The sequence below is a fragment of the Podarcis pityusensis genome (genome assembly GCF_964106645.2).
Source record: "Podarcis pityusensis genome assembly, chromosome: 2".
NCBI lineage: Eukaryota > Metazoa > Chordata > Lepidosauria > Squamata > Lacertidae > Podarcis > Podarcis pityusensis.
In genome coordinates this window covers 12,760,712-12,777,535 of record NC_138029.1, presented here as the reverse complement: position 1 = coordinate 12,777,535, position 16,824 = coordinate 12,760,712, and the positions used below count along the sequence as shown (strand labels likewise).

The following is a 16,824-nucleotide window of genomic DNA, read 5'->3' as shown; positions in this document are numbered from 1 at the left end:
AGTTGGTCACAACTGGACCTAATGGTCAGGGGTCCCTTTACCTTTACCTTATAATGAAAGTACAGACAAAGGACAGGTGTGTCTAAATTACATCTGAACTAGTTTTGAAATCAGTCATACATGCCTGCTAAAGAATTTTGGAAATGTTAGTTTGGTCTGCATTGTATTAGTTGCTTCAGCCCCAACCCTTTCACAGAAGTTGCAAAGTTCACTGTTAAAACTGGTTTGAAAATGGTTCATCAAGTGTATAATTATAGCCATTTCCAGAGATAACCATTGGATGGTAAACCATTGACCCAAGCATCACAGGGTCTAGCCCTCCTGATTTCTCTGAGTTAATGCATTTCTTGCTTACTTTTTCCTGGGCAGGGTGCTCCTGGTGAACGTGGACCTCCTGGCCTTGGAGGTCCCAAAGGAGCCACTGGAGATCCCGGCCGTCCTGGAGAACCTGGCTTGCCTGGCGCTAGGGTAAGACATTGTACACACGAGGGTTAAAGTGGTTCTTGCTTCAATCGCTTTGTAAAAATCCCGCTTTGACTAGAATGTTCATTCTCAGTATAAGGCCTCCCCTTCCTGTTAACAGAGATCAGAAGTTTATATAAACAGTGTGAGATAGCCTCAAGGCTGCGCACTTGTCATCTGAGGCCCTTCTCTGTGTTCCCCATCTCAGAGAGTGGCAACATGAGAACGGGCCTTTTTTGTGGTGGCTCCCCGGTTGTGGAATGCTCTCCCCAGAGAGGCTTGCCTGGCGCCATCAATACATATCTTTAGGCACCAGGCAAAAACATTCCAGGCCTATGACTATTAAATAACCTATGGCCTGTGAAAGTGTCGGGGAGAGGACTGTTATGTTATATTTTAGGCTGTCTGCCAGTATCCTTTTTATTATGTTTTTATCATGGGTGTTCTGTAATGTGTTTTTGATGTTGTACACTGCCCTGGGAACTTTTGATGAAGGGCAATATATAAACTGAACAAATAATGACAACATGTTTAAGTGTCACAAATCACTCCATCATTAACACTGGTTGGGTAGCTGTCTTTCCTGCAATTACGGGACAGTTTTTGATGTCTAAAGGAGGGCGGAGTCCTTTTGAAAAAGCTTTACTTTATTCTAAAGTCTCTTGAGATTTCCTTCATTTCACGCAGGCTCTTCAGCCTTCATCACAGTACAGTGGTCTCTCGGGTTACATACGCTTCAGGTTACATACGCTTCAGGTTACAGACTCTGCTAACCCAGAAATAGTGCTTCAGGTTAAGAACTTTGCTTCAGGATGAGAACAGAAATCGTGCTCCGGCAGCACGGCAGCAGCGGGAAGCCCCATTAGCTAAAGTGGTGCTTCGGGTTAAGAACAGTTTCAGGTTAAGTACAGACCTCCAGAACGAATTAAGTACTTAACCCGAGGTACCACTGTAATAGTAACAGGAAAGAGATGCCACTACTTCTCAGCTTAATTCACATTCTGTAAAATGGGAATAATAATGACAGACTGCAAGTAGGCTTTCCAACTCGCTTCTGTCAGGGTTCCTATACCTTTAACATACATTTGGTAGATATTCTCCAGGTGAATATTTCCTCATCACAGCACCTGCATGCTGAGAGGAACCTCACCAGCTCAATTTCTGCTTGCCACATGCCATTTACAGACTTGGAAGCCTGGCAGAAACATTGGACTGCAACTGTACTGGACCATGAGTAAACTCTGCTAGACTTTGGGGAGGGGGAAAGCGCTTGATGCGTTTTGTACTCCCAACTCCCATCAGCCCCAACTAGCATCAGAGAGTATGGGAAGGTACCACATTGGTACTCTGCCTCTACTATCTCTTATTCTTAGATGCCCACATTAAACTCTTTCTGCATGCAGCTGTCCATTCTCAACAGCAGATGGCAGTAACAATTTAAAGCACATTTGTACAGGGATGCGGGTGGCGCTGTGGGTTAAACCACAGAGCCTAGGACTTGCCGATCAGAAGGTTGGCGGTTCGAATCCCCGCGATAGAGTGAGCTCCCGTTGCTCGGTCCCTGCTCCTGCCAACCTAGCAGTTTGAAAGCACGTCAAAGTGCAAGTAGATAAATAGGTACCGCTCCGACGGGAAGGTAAACGGCATTTCTGTGTGCTGCTCTGGTTCGCCAGAAGCGGCTTAGTCATGCTGGCCACATGACCCGGAAGCTGTACACCGGCTCCCTTGGCCAATAAAGTGGGATGAGCGCTGCAACCCCAGAGTTATCCGTGACTGGACCTAATGGTCAGGGGTCCTTTACCTCGGGTTACATACGCTTCAGGTTACAGATGCTTCAGGTTACAGACTTCGCTAACCCAGAAATAGTACCTCGGGTTAACTTTGCTTCAGGTTGAGAACAGAAATTGTGCAGCGGTGGCGCAGCAGCAGGAGGCCCCATTAGCTAAAGTGATGCCTCAGGTTAAGAACAGTTTTAGGTTAAGAGCAGGCCTCTGGAACGAATTAAGTACCTAACCAGAGGTACCACTGTTCAATCATACCTCAGGTTAAATATGCTTCAGGTTGAGCATTTTCAAGTTACGCTCCGTGGTGACCTGGAAGTAACGGAGCGCGTTACTTCCAGGTTTTGCCGCTCGCACATGCGCAGACGCTCAAAATGGCGTCACGCACTTGCACGGAATTGGCGACCTGCGCACGCACAGTTCGTGTTACGTTCTACTCAGGATGCGAACGGGGCTCCTGTATTTGGCACTGTATTTGGCATGTCTATCTTTATTCCATAAGACTGGAAGGGTTGGAGAGCACCTAACAGTCTTAGAAGGAAAGAACAATCTTTTAGGATAATGTGTTGAAAGTTCCTCTTATCTGCAAAAGTAAAGAGCCCCATCACTGAGAACAATAAGAACGGGCAGTTCTGTTACCTCCTGTGACCCAGGGCAGAGTACAAGTTTAGAGTATCTGAGCCTGGGAGATGTTCTACCAGTGGAGCTTCTCCCCACACTGACTTGCTACTAATGGCATTTTCTCCATCTCGTGGAGTAAGCTGTAAATCCAGTTAAAGGGTGGGAAAAGCAGTGGGCAGCTAGCTTGCAGTGTCACTGCTAGGAAGTCTTGAATTTCCTTGGTTTCCCAAGGCTCAGTTCCTTATACCTTAGCATGGTGTGCAGTGATTATCTCCTTCAAAACTTTATCATACTTTTGCTCTTCTCTCTCTTTGAGGAGCTCAGAGTGGCTAATATAATACTTCTTGGTAGTTTCTCATCCAAACAACTTGTAGGACTTGTTAGCTTCTACGATGGTACTACATCATTGACCATTTTATTCTCTGAGCCCATTCCGGGTGCTTCAAATTCAGTTTAAAAGTGGTATGTTTCAGATTTATTAAATTTAGATTAGGGATATCCTTTGAGGAGACTTTATCATGACCTAAGCCTCTTTAGTTTCTCTGGCCTGGGTTGAGCCTTTGATCACAGCAAAGGTGTTATAGCTGTCTCAAGGAAAGTAAATAAGTTCGTGTTCAACTTTTACCTATTGAAATTAATGGACTTAGTTTAGTCATATTCATTAATTTGAGTGGGTTTACTCTGAGTAAAACTTAGTTGTCTACCACCATTAGGATCTAAAACTTATTTGGCTGACGGCTTCTATTGAACCAATAGCAGAACTGATTGTTGAACCAACATCAAAAAATAAATTAGATGAACCATTTTGGAGATATGTGTGTAAATTGTATTGTTGACCGTTCAAGGAAAGATATTGGGAAAAGGTCTTAATGGTCTGGCTTTTTCTTCTTGCATCTAGGGTCTCACTGGTCGCCCTGGTGATGCTGGTCCCCAAGGCAAAGTTGGCCCATCTGTAAGTATATTCCATCATTGTCTTCTTGTGTCATCCAAAATAATAGGGGTGCCGAGAGCTTTGAGAAAGGAGTGATGGATCTACTATATATTTCGGAAAATTGTTGGCATCTTGGCTATGCATTTGGCCACCTCTAAAGATCTTGTAACCAAATTTTGCTTGATGGTTCTTGAGATGTAGCAGCAGGCTTTTCTTGATGTTTGGATACAGTTGGACACCATTTTGAATCAAGATGATGGACGGAACTTTTCAAAACTTTTCAAAGCCACATAGTTTTTGTTTCGTTTCTTAGAATTCCTGAGCAATGCCAGGTAAAAGACTTCGAGTGGGTAATATGTAGATGAGGGGAACAGTGGTCGGTAGACAATTCGAAGAGATGGGATTCAGGAAGTAGGTGGGTGCTGACTTGCAGAATTTCTGGGGTTCGTTTCAAAAGCAAATATGGAGTTTGCAAGAGAAGTGGATGGTGGAGTCTTAGGGATGCTCAATGGAACCTTGGATATTGTATGGGTACAGTAACACTGGAAGTCTGTGTTCGTTTATATGAGCAGCATTACTGAATGGCGAGTGGATGTTAATGCTGCAGTGGTGAGCTTTTTAAAATCAAAATCACACTTGGGAACTGGAATTATCTAAGGGCACAAAAAGTTCTAATATACACCAGTATGCTGGTTTTCCACATGGGAACAAACAGAAAAACTTGCTCACTAATTTGTGACATTTTGCTTGGCATAATAAAGGCATTGCCCTACAATAGATTGTGGATTTTTATTATGGGCTGATGCCTTTCCTTTTCTTTATGAGGTTCTGAAAGACATCCAGGATGTCTGGGTGAAAGTGGCGCTTCCATAAACTTGGGTCTACTCTATATGGGATATGTTACTTGTCTTCCCCAAGAGATGCGGGTGGCGCTGTGGGTTAAACCACAGAGCCTAGGACTTGCTGATCAGAAGGTCGGCGGTTCGAATCCCCACGATGGGGTGAGCTCCTGTTCCTTAGTCCCTGCTCCTGCCAACCTAGCAGTTCGAAAGCACGGCAAAGTGCAAGTAGATAAATAGATACCACTCCGGCGGGAAGGTAAACGGCGTTTCCGTGCGCTGCTCTGGTTCGCCAGAAGCAGCTTAGTCATGCTGGCCACATAATCCGGAAGCTGTACGCCGACTCCCTCAGCCAGTAAAGCGAGATGAGCACCGCAACCCCAGAGTCGACCACGACTGGACCTAATGGTCAGGGGTCCCTTTACCTTTACCTTTACTTGTCTTCTCAGCATCATTAACAAAGCATTCCTGTTTCTCTATCTCTCAACAGGGTGCCCCAGGTGAAGATGGGAGACCTGGCCCACCTGGTCCACAAGGTGCCCGTGGCCAGCCTGGCGTCATGGGTTTCCCAGGTCCGAAAGGTGCAAATGTAAGTAAATCTGCACTCAGCAACCATTGACACTATGACCCGTGCATTGTCACTAGGGAAGATGTTTGAGGGGAAATGGTAGAAGGTTGTAACATGGAATAGTTCCACTTTGTAACTAGCACAGCAGGAAAGTCACTTAGTTATTGTCCAGGCTTGCTCTGCTGGTCCCATAAAATCATATACCTATACCCAGTGCTTTTTTTCTTTGAAAAAATGTTTAGGGGTACTCTCATTTTCCTACTCATATTGAAATACTGCCCCTCAATGAGGCCAAACTTAAATTCACAAAATGTTTAGGGGTATGCGTTCCCCCATGTGTCCCCCCTCCCAGAAAAAAGCACTGCCCATACCTTGGTTATAAGGGACGCGGGTGGCGCTGTGGGTTAAACCACTGAGCCTAGGACTTGCCGATCAGAAGGTTGGCGGTTCGAATCCCCGTGATGGGGTGAGCTCCCGTTGCTCGGTCCCTGCTCCTGCCAACCTAACAGTTTGAAAGCACGCCAAAGTGCAAGTAGATCAAGAGGTACCGCTCCGGCGGGAAGGTAAACGGTGTTTCCGTGCGCTGCTCTGGTTCGCCAGAAGCAGCTTAGTCATGCTGGCCACATGACCTGGAAGCTGTATGCAGGCTCCCTCGGCCAATAAAGCTAGATGAGCGCCGCAACCCCAGAGTCGGCCACGACTGGACCTAATGGTCAGGGATCCCTTTACCTTTACCTTTATACCTTGGTTATAACAACAGAGAAGGAGAGAGCTGGACAGGAGATTGGAGGGCTCAGCTTTCTTCCAAAAGCACACCAGTGACGACTTCTGTTTTTTCTTTCCATCTAGGGTGAACCTGGTAAAGCTGGTGAGAAAGGACTTCCTGGTGCTCCTGGCCTAAGAGTAAGTGGGGTTGATTATCGTTTCTTCCTCCCACTGCCATTAGGAAGCCATCTTCTCCCCACCCTGTCCTGCAGTGGAAAGAAACCCAGCCTCTCTCTGCCTGGCCTGAACAGGATGCCATGATTTGGTTCCCTCCACCCAGCTATTGGGGTACAGTCCAGATGACATGGGGGTGGTGCTTTGGAATGCAGAGTGCTCACAACCAACCGCGTGAAGAAGCCACTGAAGGCAGATGCCTCATAAAGTACCGTGCGACACCTTAGTCCCAGTTAAGGTCCCTCTCTGTTGCATAAAGCCTGTTGAATGACTGTGACTTAATTTGCTGCATGGCCACAGAACGATTGAAATAAAACGGTTTAAGCTCTGAGTCTCCTAACCAATGCTGCTTTTGCAGAGAGCTCACCTCTGACAAACCTGATTCCAATCTAATTTCGATCGGAACTGTTACACCTGTAAAGCAATCAGACTCTCGGAAATGTTAGGAAAAGAATTCAGAGCCACGAGCCCTTTAGAGGATGAGATGCACAATGGCAGAGGGAAACTAACTTAATAATAACTCTCTGAATGAGAGAATTTAGCCATGAGTCTTCTTGGAGGCTCCCATCCCTCTTGAAAAAAATTGCACCTTCACATGCAGTTTTGATGTACCCTGTGCATTCCTGCAGCTTTTCTGTGATCACTAGCACAGGGAGTCCACACCAGAGACACCTACTGTCCTCAGGGGAGGAGGAAGGATTGCACCCTAGAATCGTGCCACCCAGCAATAATTTCCTTCATAATGAGCACTTCGGGCAGATACCCTTTAAACCTAGCTTAGTAAGAAACTAATACAAAAAGAAAGCCCTTTCCTTCTGCCAGCTCCCTGTACTTGGGGGCAATTTTTGGTCTGTGGGAGGGGAAATTGCATTGTTCATCAAGACTTTCCGATCCTGTCTCAAATGTATCACTTTTTCTCATTAGGGTCTTCCTGGCAAAGATGGCGAGACGGGAGCAGGTGGACCTCCAGGGCCTGCTGTGAGTATGAGTGTTTTTCTCCTGGCAGGCAGGAGGTTGGCCGAATCGAAATCCTGCATTTTCTTAGGCATAAGGGAGGAACTGAATATGCCCCAAAGATTCGGGTGTCTGGAGAATGTTGGTGACATTTTCTGGGGTGTTGGTGCTTCCTCTTGCTTTGTAACAGGGGTGGCCCAACTGCCAAGAGACTGTGATCTACTCAGAGTTAAAAACTGGCAGTGATCTACCCCCTTTTGGGGGGTTTCGGCCAAAGTTGTTGAGCATTTTTAGGAAGGAAAGCCCTGTTTTTGGTGGTTCAGGTCATTTTAGGGGTGCAGGGCAAAGATGTTGTGCTTTTTTTAGGGGAGCCAAAGTTTTTTAGCTTCTTTGGGAGGAGCTACTGATCTACCGGTGATCTACTACAGACGTCCAGTGATCTACCGGTAGATCACAATCTACCTGTTGGACATGCCTGCTTTATAAGATCATGCTTCTTTTTCTTCCACTATACTTTTTTTAATGCCTTGCACACACTCATAGTAGCCTTCTGCTAGCCATGGGTGGATGTAATGTCCTCCTGTAAGCATTCCAGGAAGTATGACCAGCCACTAGAAGTGAGTAGAGACAGCAGAGAGCCTCGTGCTGTTACAAGTGGATGCAAACCTGGATTGCAGCTCGTGGTTTGTCTGCAGCAAGAAAAAGCCATGAGCCTGTTTTCAGGCAACATTGAAGCAGCTCCAGTCTCCTCTCTGGGTTCTGGTACATTCACACACTTGTACTAAGTCATGGTTTGGCTTAGTGTCACATACTAACTGAGCTGCAAAATCATTCTAATAATTGTGATTTCTTTTGGAATTTCTTTAAAGTTCAGAGCAGTTTTAGCATTGCATCTTTCCTGTGTGGAGATAATTGGTGTGTACTTATCCTGCCAACCTAGCAGTTCAAAAGCACGTCAAAGTGCAAGTAGATAAATAGGTACCACTCTGGTGGGAAGGTAAACGGCATTTCCGTGTGCTGCTCTGGTTCTCCAGAAGTGGCTTAGTCATGCTGGCCACATGACCCGGAAGCTGTACGCCGGCTCCCTTGGCCAATAAAGCAAGATGAGCACCGCAACCCCAGAGTCGGCCATGACTGGACCTAATGGTCAGCGGTCCCTTTACCTTTTACCTATAATGGCTAAACTGACCTGTGTGCATTTCTTCATGAGATGCCCACACTTCCCCCACTCTGAAGTGACATCTGCAACACTTAATTTCAAATATATTTAGAACCGAGGTGCTATCTTACTAGCCTTTCCCCTTTAACTATTGCTTCACTTTGCATTTTAAATACAAGTAACAGTGCTGTAACCTCCTAGTCTACCTATCAATCTGTATTAGCGAGCCCTTTTCCTAATTCCCTCTCCCACAGAAAAGTTGCTCCCATTGAGAACCATATAACACATTACATGGCCCAAAAAACCACCCCAATGCATCCTTGAAAACTGAATGAAAATGGAGAGTGCACTTGACAGAGCTGTAGGCAGTTCTAGCTCTCTGACTAGTTGTTTTAAAAAACAAAAAAAACCCTCATTTATACATTAAATAAAAAAAAGGACCTAAAACTTTAATGCATGAGTCAGCTCTGAGTTTGTACTCTGTGTTGGGGCCAGCATAGAAACTTGTGAACGTGCTGGAATGTGCAACTTTTCAAGGTTTAGCAGGTAAATGGAAGGGGGTCCTTTTTATAGCTGCAGCTTATTTGCTAACAGAGGAAAGTGTAGACTTAAGAAAACTTGTATGCGTTTGACTAGGGGATGTTAGATTTTTCAGGTGAGAGCTATACTCTTTGCCCCAGGGAGCACATCCCACTGTTAGGCCTGCCCTTAACCTAGTGTTTTCCCCTCTTCTTCTTAGGGGCCAGCAGGAGAGAGAGGTGAACAGGGTGCCCCAGGACCTTCTGGATTCCAAGTAAGTAGAGCGATTCTCTTGTGCCTCTTTAAGGGCAGTGCTCACCATTGTTAATTCTGCCTGTGCTGGGGAGTGTAACTGTTTGCACAAGTAACACGAACTGAAAATGTGGAGAGAAGTTAGGGAAAGGACCGCCCGCCCCCCATCCCAAATGACTGTCTAGCTCCGTTGGAAGGATATGACATGGAAGCACAGGGTTGTCATAAACTCTTAACTGTCCATGAAGAATGAATCCATGTTCTCTAGTCTTGCATGCCTTAGTGGTGAGTACCTGCTAAGCAAGACGCCCAGATCCAGGTTTTCTGGCAGAGTGATCCATGAACCTGCAGGGGGTGGGTGGGTTGTTGTTGTTGTTTAGTCGTTTAGTCGTGTCCAACTCTTCGTGACCCCATGGACCAGAGCACGCCAGGCACTCCTGTCTTCCACTGCCTCCCGCAGTTTGGTCAAACTCATGCCGGTAGCTTCGAGAACACTGTCCAGCCATCTCGTCCTCCGTCGTCCCCTTCTCCTTGGAGGGCACAAGGGCACAAGTTGGGCATCTTTCCCAACTTCAGGGTCTTTTCCAGGGAGTCTTCTCTTCTCATGAGGTGGCCAAAGTATTGGAGCCTCAGCTTCAGGATCTGTCCTTCCAGTGAGCACTCAGGGCTGATTTCCTTCAGAATGGATAGGTTTGATCTTCTTGCAGTCCATGGGACTCTCAAGAGTCTCCTCCAGCACCATAATTCAAAAGCATCGATTCTTCGGTGATCAGCCTTCTTTATGGTCCAGCTCTCTGTCCCAACTACTTGGGTCTCAAGCTGCATTGAGTTCCTCACACCTCCCAAGGTGCCTCACTTTAGGAGCTCCTCAAAAAGGTGTGCCTCATTTGAGATTTGCAGGGATAGCATAGGGCTGCTTGAGATATGTCGGCCTTCCCTAAGCTGCTGTCCCCCAGATGTTGTTGGGCTGTAGCTCCCATCATCGCTGACCATTGGTCATGCCAGCTGGGGATCCATCAACATCTGGAGGGCACCAGCTTGGAGAAGGTTCGTCTTGTCTTAATCAGAGGTGCTTGGGTGGGCAGGCATAATTTTGTTGTAAATGTCTAGGGGTTGGGGTATTCATTCCAATATTTTATTTCCAGTTTCTCCATTATCTGAACTGTGGAATCTGTTATCTCCTTAAACACCCTTTGCCAAAAACATGTCCATATTTACACCCCCACCACATGTGAACATAATTCCCTGTTACCTAGCGTCCCTTCCAACATAACACCGAATATCCTTTATTTATTTGATTTAATCTGACTGGTGTTAAATGCCATCTTCAAACTAATTTATAATAATTTTCTTTTATTCTTATAGACAGCATTTGCAACGTACGTTTCTCCCATATTTCCCTCCAGCTTTGACTATCTATCTGCCCTGTTGTCTCCTTTTCCCACACTTCTTTTAATTGAGCTTCTTTTTCCTCCATTTCTACTAATATTTTATAAATTTCACTGGTTTCCCCTTTTATAACTGTATTTTCTTCTTTATCTCCCCTTTTTATAATCTTTTTTTTTTTCAAATTTTGTATATTCTTTGCAGTTCCTCTTTTCCCTTAACTACTTTTTTGCCTATTGCTCCAGTTGTATACAGTTAAACCAAGTTATTTTACTTCCTGTCTGATAAAATCTAACGGCAATCAATTTGGCTCACAAGACTTCCCTTCCTGCCCTGGACACTATTGGCGTTTCTGGACTGGCACTTCCCCGAGAGTGTCATGCTAACACTATATTTCTTGTTTTCAGGGACTTCCAGGTCCCCCAGGTCCTCCGGGTGAAGGTGGAAAGCCAGGTGACCAGGTAAGTAATGAGAAAGAGAGAGATGGGCATTGAGGATCACCCTTGGAATAATCTGGACAGAATGAGAACTCAAGTCTGCAGAGTGTTGACTTTCTAAGCTTAAGGGTGTCCTGCTGCAAAGGGACTTCCTTCTAGTCAATAGTTTCTGTGTATATGAGGAATAAATCAGCCACAGGTGTTTTATTCTGTGAAGCCCTGCTTGTTCCAGATAGTAATTCTTGGCAGCTGAACTGGGCAGGGAGGGTCAATATGTATTCAGTGCAGCAAGCTAGATAAACAAATATTGTTTTGAAGCAAATGCATGCTTGGGCTCATTTAATTGTTGGCAGTAATGTTCACTGGATGTGTGGAATCAATGTGCTGGACGTAACAGAGGGAAAACTGCATGAGATCTGCAACAGAGGGCCCACTTGAACATTGAGAGTCTCTTTCTACCTCCCCTTTGCCCTTGTTCATAGGTATTTTTAGATTATTCTCTGCAAATATGAGCTTAGCAACACAGTATATTTAAGTATAACGGTTGAGAAGTATTGGATCCAAGGGGGAATCTTAATGGTTGTTCAGGGGACTGTAGATTAGCTAACCTCTCTCCTTCCCTCTTTCCCTGCTTCTAAATATATATGTATATCTTTCTTTCAGGGTGTTCCTGGAGAGGCTGGCGCCCCCGGTCTTGTTGGTCCCAGAGTGAGTAGCGTAAAATTAAAATCCAGGGCCTAGGGGTGGGTGAATCAGTCTAAATCCACTGTCACTTTCACATTGTGGTTAATTCATAGATACCCACTTGACCACACAGATCTGCAGAACTGGCACTTTTACCACTGCCCCATATTATCCATTCCTCACTTGCAAGAAATAAAATCTTTAGTGTGGCAGCAGCCATGCCCTTTGAAATTAGTAAGCAGGTGTCTTCGCTCTATTCTTTTTGGTGCCTGCTAAAAACATTATGGTTCCAGTAAGCCTACCCAGGCATGTAATTTTGGTGTGTTATTTTAGTAAGCAAAATTGTTTTTAAATTATTGATTTTTTATGTTTTAATTTATTAATGTAACTTGTTTCAATGTTTGCTTTTATTGCCATTTTGGATTGTCTTTTGTCAACCATTTAGAGGTCTTTCGTTTGAGTCAGTGGTATATAAATTTAGTTAAATAATACTAATAATAAATCGTAAGTCATTTTATTTTTGTATCAGTTGTCGCATTTTTTTTTTAAAAAGTGAGAAGCATGCATTGGTTTTTAATATAATTTTCATTTTATCTTAAAATACACACTTCTGTACCCTATCAAAAATACTCAATTTTATTTGTATTTTGGTGTGTTTTTGAGCTGAAAACTCAAAATTCAGAGGACTGTGATAAATGAAGGATTCCAGGCTCCATATTAAGTACAGGGTGTTTGCTTTAAAATGAGGAAAGTACAAAATCCTCAACCATTCCCATCAACACCTTACCATAATCATGCCACTCTAGAACAGAGCCTTCTACTCATCCTGAGCACTAAAATGATCTCTTTCCTCTCTAGGGCGAGCGCGGCTTCCCAGGTGAGCGTGGATCTCCAGGCGCCCAAGGCTTGCAGGGTCCTCGTGGTCTTCCCGGCACTCCTGGGACCGATGGACCCAAGGTAGGTGGCGACTTAGCATTACTTCCTGTTCTGCAGTGCAGCCTGTACAGCTTTCCCCCACCTCCCAGCCCTGGTGGCTGCCATACAGAAAGAGCCTCATAGCATCTGGACCGCCAGGTACATTATGAACTCAGTTTCTTTCAGAGAAAGAGGATAATAGGGAAATCAGCTGAGGGACCGTTGGCGGGGAAGATATTGGCAAGCTTCCTTGTCAGGGCGCTGCTTTTTTGAAGAGACTTTGGGCAGCGGAGTTCAGCAGGGACTAGATTAATTGAAAGACCTACACTGCTTACAGTGGTACCTCGGGTTAAGAACTTAATCCGTTCTTAACCTGAAACTGTTCTTAAGCTGAAGCACCACTTTAGCTAATGGGGCCTCCTGCTGCCGCTGCGCCGCCGGAGCACGATTTCTGTTCTCATCCGAAGCACTATTTCTGGGTTAGCGGAGTCTGTAACCTGAAGCGTCTGTAACCTGAAGCGTATGTAACCCGAGGTACCACTGTAAAGGAAAGACCTACACTGGCTCCCAGTACGTTTCCAAGCACAATTCAAAGTGTTGGTGCTGACATTTAAAGCCCTAAACAGCCTCGGCCCAGTATACCTGAAGGAGCGTCTCCACCTCCATTGTTCTGCCCAGACACTGAGGTCCAGCGCCAAGGGCCTTCTGGCGGTTCCCTCATTGCGAGGAGTGAGGTTACAGGGAACCAGGCAGAGGGCCTTCTCGGTAGTGGCACCCGCTCTGTGGAATGCCCTCCCTTCAGATGTCAAAGAGAAAAATAACTACCAAACTTTTAGAAGACATCTGAAGGCAGCCCTGTTTAGGGAAGCTTTTAATGTTTAATAGGTTATTGTGTTTTAGTGTTCTGTTGGAAGCTGCCCAGAGTGGCTGGGGAAACGCAGCCAGATGGGCGGGGTATAAATAATAAATTATTATTAATTGTGAAAGGGTGGCTCTATAGAGAAGGTTGAGAGAGCGCTTGTCACGCTTTCCTGACTTTCCACTACTTCTTGTGTTTGTCTGACATCCTGAATTCCTTCTATCAAGTTTGTTGAGTACGGTACATGACAATCTCGTAATGTGGGGGACATCTTCTCCCATAGAAGGGAGGTGTGCGTTCAGCTCATCAATCGCATGTTGGTGAAATAATACATGATAGTGCCTCTCTCTGTAATCCTGCAAGTCTATTGTGATGAATGCCCAAGCAGTTGCATAGTGATTGTGACTAGGGCTGGGCAATACAGTGGTGCCTCGCAAGACGAAATTAATTCGTTCCGCGAGTTTTGTCGTCTTGCGATTTTTTTCGTCTTGCGAAGCACGGTGTTGGGAAAGTTTTGGAAAAGCTTCAAAAATCACCAAAGTCTTTAAAAACCTCAAAAAAGGCTACCACACCGCGTTCTATGAGTTGCTCCTCGAAGTCAAGTCGCAACTGTATTAACGGTGTTAAGAAAAAGGAAACAAACTTGCAAGACGTTTCCGTCTTGCGAAGCAAGCCCATAGGGAAAATCGTCTTGCGAAGCAGCTCAAAAAAAAAAAAAACCCTTTCGTCTAGCGAGTTTTTTGTCTTGCGAGGCATTCGTCTTGCGAGGTACCACTGTACCTGGTTTTCAACACTATGATATATCGCCAGCTAAACATTGCGATATTTCAGACATTGTGATATATCAGTATAAGGATGTTGCTGTGTAGAGGCATTGGCTGGCTTCACGGTTTTCCCCACATTGTGATTTTTTGCACAACACACACACATATATTGCCAGGTCAAAAATTATGAAACAGATACCACGATATGGATTTCAAACCGAGTTTGAAAGATATTTGGAAATATTGCCAAGCTTTAATGGTGAGCCTTATTTTTCTTTTCCAGGGCGCAACTGGTCCTGCTGGTGCTGTTGGAGCACAAGGCCCCCCAGGTCTTCAGGGAATGCCTGGTGAGAGAGGAGCTGCAGGTATTTCTGGACCAAAGGGAGACAGGGTAAGTCATCACCTTCTCCTTCTCCTCCTCTTCATGGAATACTTGAAGGGCTGTTTTGTCAGGGATTGGGTGCCACCTGCCAATTAGCCGGGTGGAATTGAAAATCGCTTTTTTAGATTGATAGAAAGGACTGGCAGAATCCGAGACCAGGGAGAAGAGACGGTGGAAGAAGATTGGAAAAAAGTTTTAAAAATTTATTTATAGAAACATTGTAAAATTAATGAGTGTTAGAAAAATGTTGGAATGAAATTACATGGCTTTAGTAGAAATGTTATAAGGAGTTAAGTACAAATAGGTTTTAGGGTATTAATGGTAAGATAAGGTTAAAATAAATTATGATAATTATATGATAGAAAATAGTGAAAGATGGAAAGGATTTGCTGAAACAATAACTAGAACACGAAAAAGGGAGGTGTGAGGAGGTCGATGAAACAAGTTAATGAAAGACAAAGATATGGAAATATTGGAATGTGTTTTTAATTGTTTTTGCTTTTGTTTTTGTTTTGATGTATTGTGTCTTTTGTTTTTTGTTTTTTTATGTATAGTATTGATTTGCATTGTTTACTTTTTTTTTCTCTTTCTGTAATCTTTAAACCTTTAATAAATATTATTTAAAAAAAAAAAAGAAAATCACTTTTTTAATCTTTTCACTCTGGGGCAATTATCATAAACAAAGAGGGTTCTCAGAATTGCCACCTACTTACCGTCTATCCTTCTGCTGTCCTCCAACAGGGTGATATTGGTGAGAAGGGACCAGAAGGTGCTCCTGGCAAAGATGGCGGCAGAGTAAGTGGCCAACTTGGCTTTTTCCTTTCTTAAGACATCAAGCAACCGGTTTAGCCAACTAAGAGGTTGATGGTGGGAAAAAACACATCTACTGGGGTGGCGCTGTGGGACGCGGGTGGCGCTGTGAGTTAAACCACAGAGCCTAGGACTTGCTGATCAGAAGGTCAGCAGTTCGAATCCCCGTGACGGGGTGAGCTCCTGTTGCTCGGTCCTTGCTCCTGCCAATCTAGCAGTTCAAAAACACGTCAAAGTGCAAGTAGATAAATAGGTACTGCCCTGGCGGGAAGGTAAACGGCGTTTCCGTGTGCTGCTCTGGTTTGCCAGAAGTGGCTTAGTCATGCTGTGCGCCAGCTCCCTCGGCCAATAAAGCGAGATGAGCGCCGCAACTCCAAAGTCGGCCATGACTGGACCTAATGGTTAGGGGTCCCTTTACCTTTACCCCTCTATAGAAGAGAGGGAAATGACTTGACCATTGGAGAACTGTGATCAAGGCAAAAGTGGGCTTTTGGTTAGAGCTGAGCCTCTGAAAACTTGGCAAGGCCAAAAGAGAGTTTAGGTCAAAGGCCTAAAGAATATTCTCAAGCTGTCAAGGTAAGAAAACTAGTACTGATGAATAAGTGTTAGGTGTTCCCGGCTACTCTTCCGAAAGTGAATCCAGTCCCATCTTCTATGAGCTTCAGAAAGAGTGGGGGGTAACGTTTGTGCCCCATTTTTAGTGCTAATGTCTCAGTTCTGAAACTGCCAGTAAAGCAGGGATGCCTTTGATACAAATGGGATGCTTTTCACCAGTACACCTAATTCTTTTTTTCCCTTTTGCCAGGGCTTGACTGGTCCCATTGGTCCTCCTGGCCCTGCTGGCGCCAATGGAGAGAAGGTAAGAAAGTCTTCTGCAAATGAGTTGTCCTTGGTTAGGCTACGCAGCAGGCAGAGGTGGTTTCTAAGTTGTGGGTATATTTGTCTCGGTAACAGCCTGTTCCACATTTTGTGTCAAATTTGGGCGTATTTCACTACAGACTAAAAATGGTTTAATGGTGACTTCCTGTCTGTTGTTGCTTCTAGCATATTTTAATGCTTTTCATGATGGATCAGTCTATTTCTGGTCCATGGCGTTTCATTCACGTCTATTCCTAATTCTGTTTTGTTGCATTTCCCCACTGATCTGCAAAGCATGAAGAAAACTACATTTTAAAGCAGATATTCACAAAATATGCATTTTCCTACATACTTGATCCAAAAAATGTACATTTTTTATGCATTTTAATCTTAAAATACACATTTTTATCCTTTAAAAAAAATAAATCTAAGAATTGTATTTCAAAATAAGAAAAAGTTTTAAAAAACAAAAGATAATTGCACCAGTTTGGTTTGAGGAAAATGTGGATCATACAAAATCCTTGATCTTTTTCTCTTTTTTTAATTCCACCAGGGTGAATCTGGCCCCCCTGGTCCAGCTGGTGCTGCAGGTGCTCGTGGTGGCCCCGTAAGTTTGATATTACTATGAATTCCTTTGTAGAAGGGTATCTGAATGGGGGGACGCGGGTGGCACAGTGGGTTAAACCACAGAGCCTAGGACTTGC

General features: G+C 44.5%; 1 protein-coding gene across 4 annotated transcripts in view; it reads left to right on the top strand.

Moving 5' to 3' along the window:
• COL2A1 (collagen type II alpha 1 chain) overlaps nt 1-16,824 on the top strand; it is a 99,895-nt gene that overhangs the window by 59,656 nt on the left and 23,415 nt on the right. For all 4 annotated transcript variants that reach the window (XM_080994369.1, XM_080994367.1, XM_080994368.1 and 1 more), the window contains 13 exons: nt 370-468; nt 3,763-3,816; nt 5,125-5,223; nt 6,052-6,105; nt 7,066-7,119; nt 8,994-9,047; nt 10,819-10,872; nt 11,512-11,556; nt 12,391-12,489; nt 14,354-14,461; nt 15,194-15,247; nt 16,068-16,121; nt 16,674-16,727. In XM_080994369.1, coding sequence (XP_080850495.1) covers nt 370-468; nt 3,763-3,816; nt 5,125-5,223; nt 6,052-6,105; nt 7,066-7,119; nt 8,994-9,047; nt 10,819-10,872; nt 11,512-11,556; nt 12,391-12,489; nt 14,354-14,461; nt 15,194-15,247; nt 16,068-16,121; nt 16,674-16,727 — 882 coding nt within the window. The remainder of the gene's footprint in view (nt 1-369; nt 469-3,762; nt 3,817-5,124; nt 5,224-6,051; nt 6,106-7,065; nt 7,120-8,993; nt 9,048-10,818; nt 10,873-11,511; nt 11,557-12,390; nt 12,490-14,353; nt 14,462-15,193; nt 15,248-16,067; nt 16,122-16,673; nt 16,728-16,824) is intronic.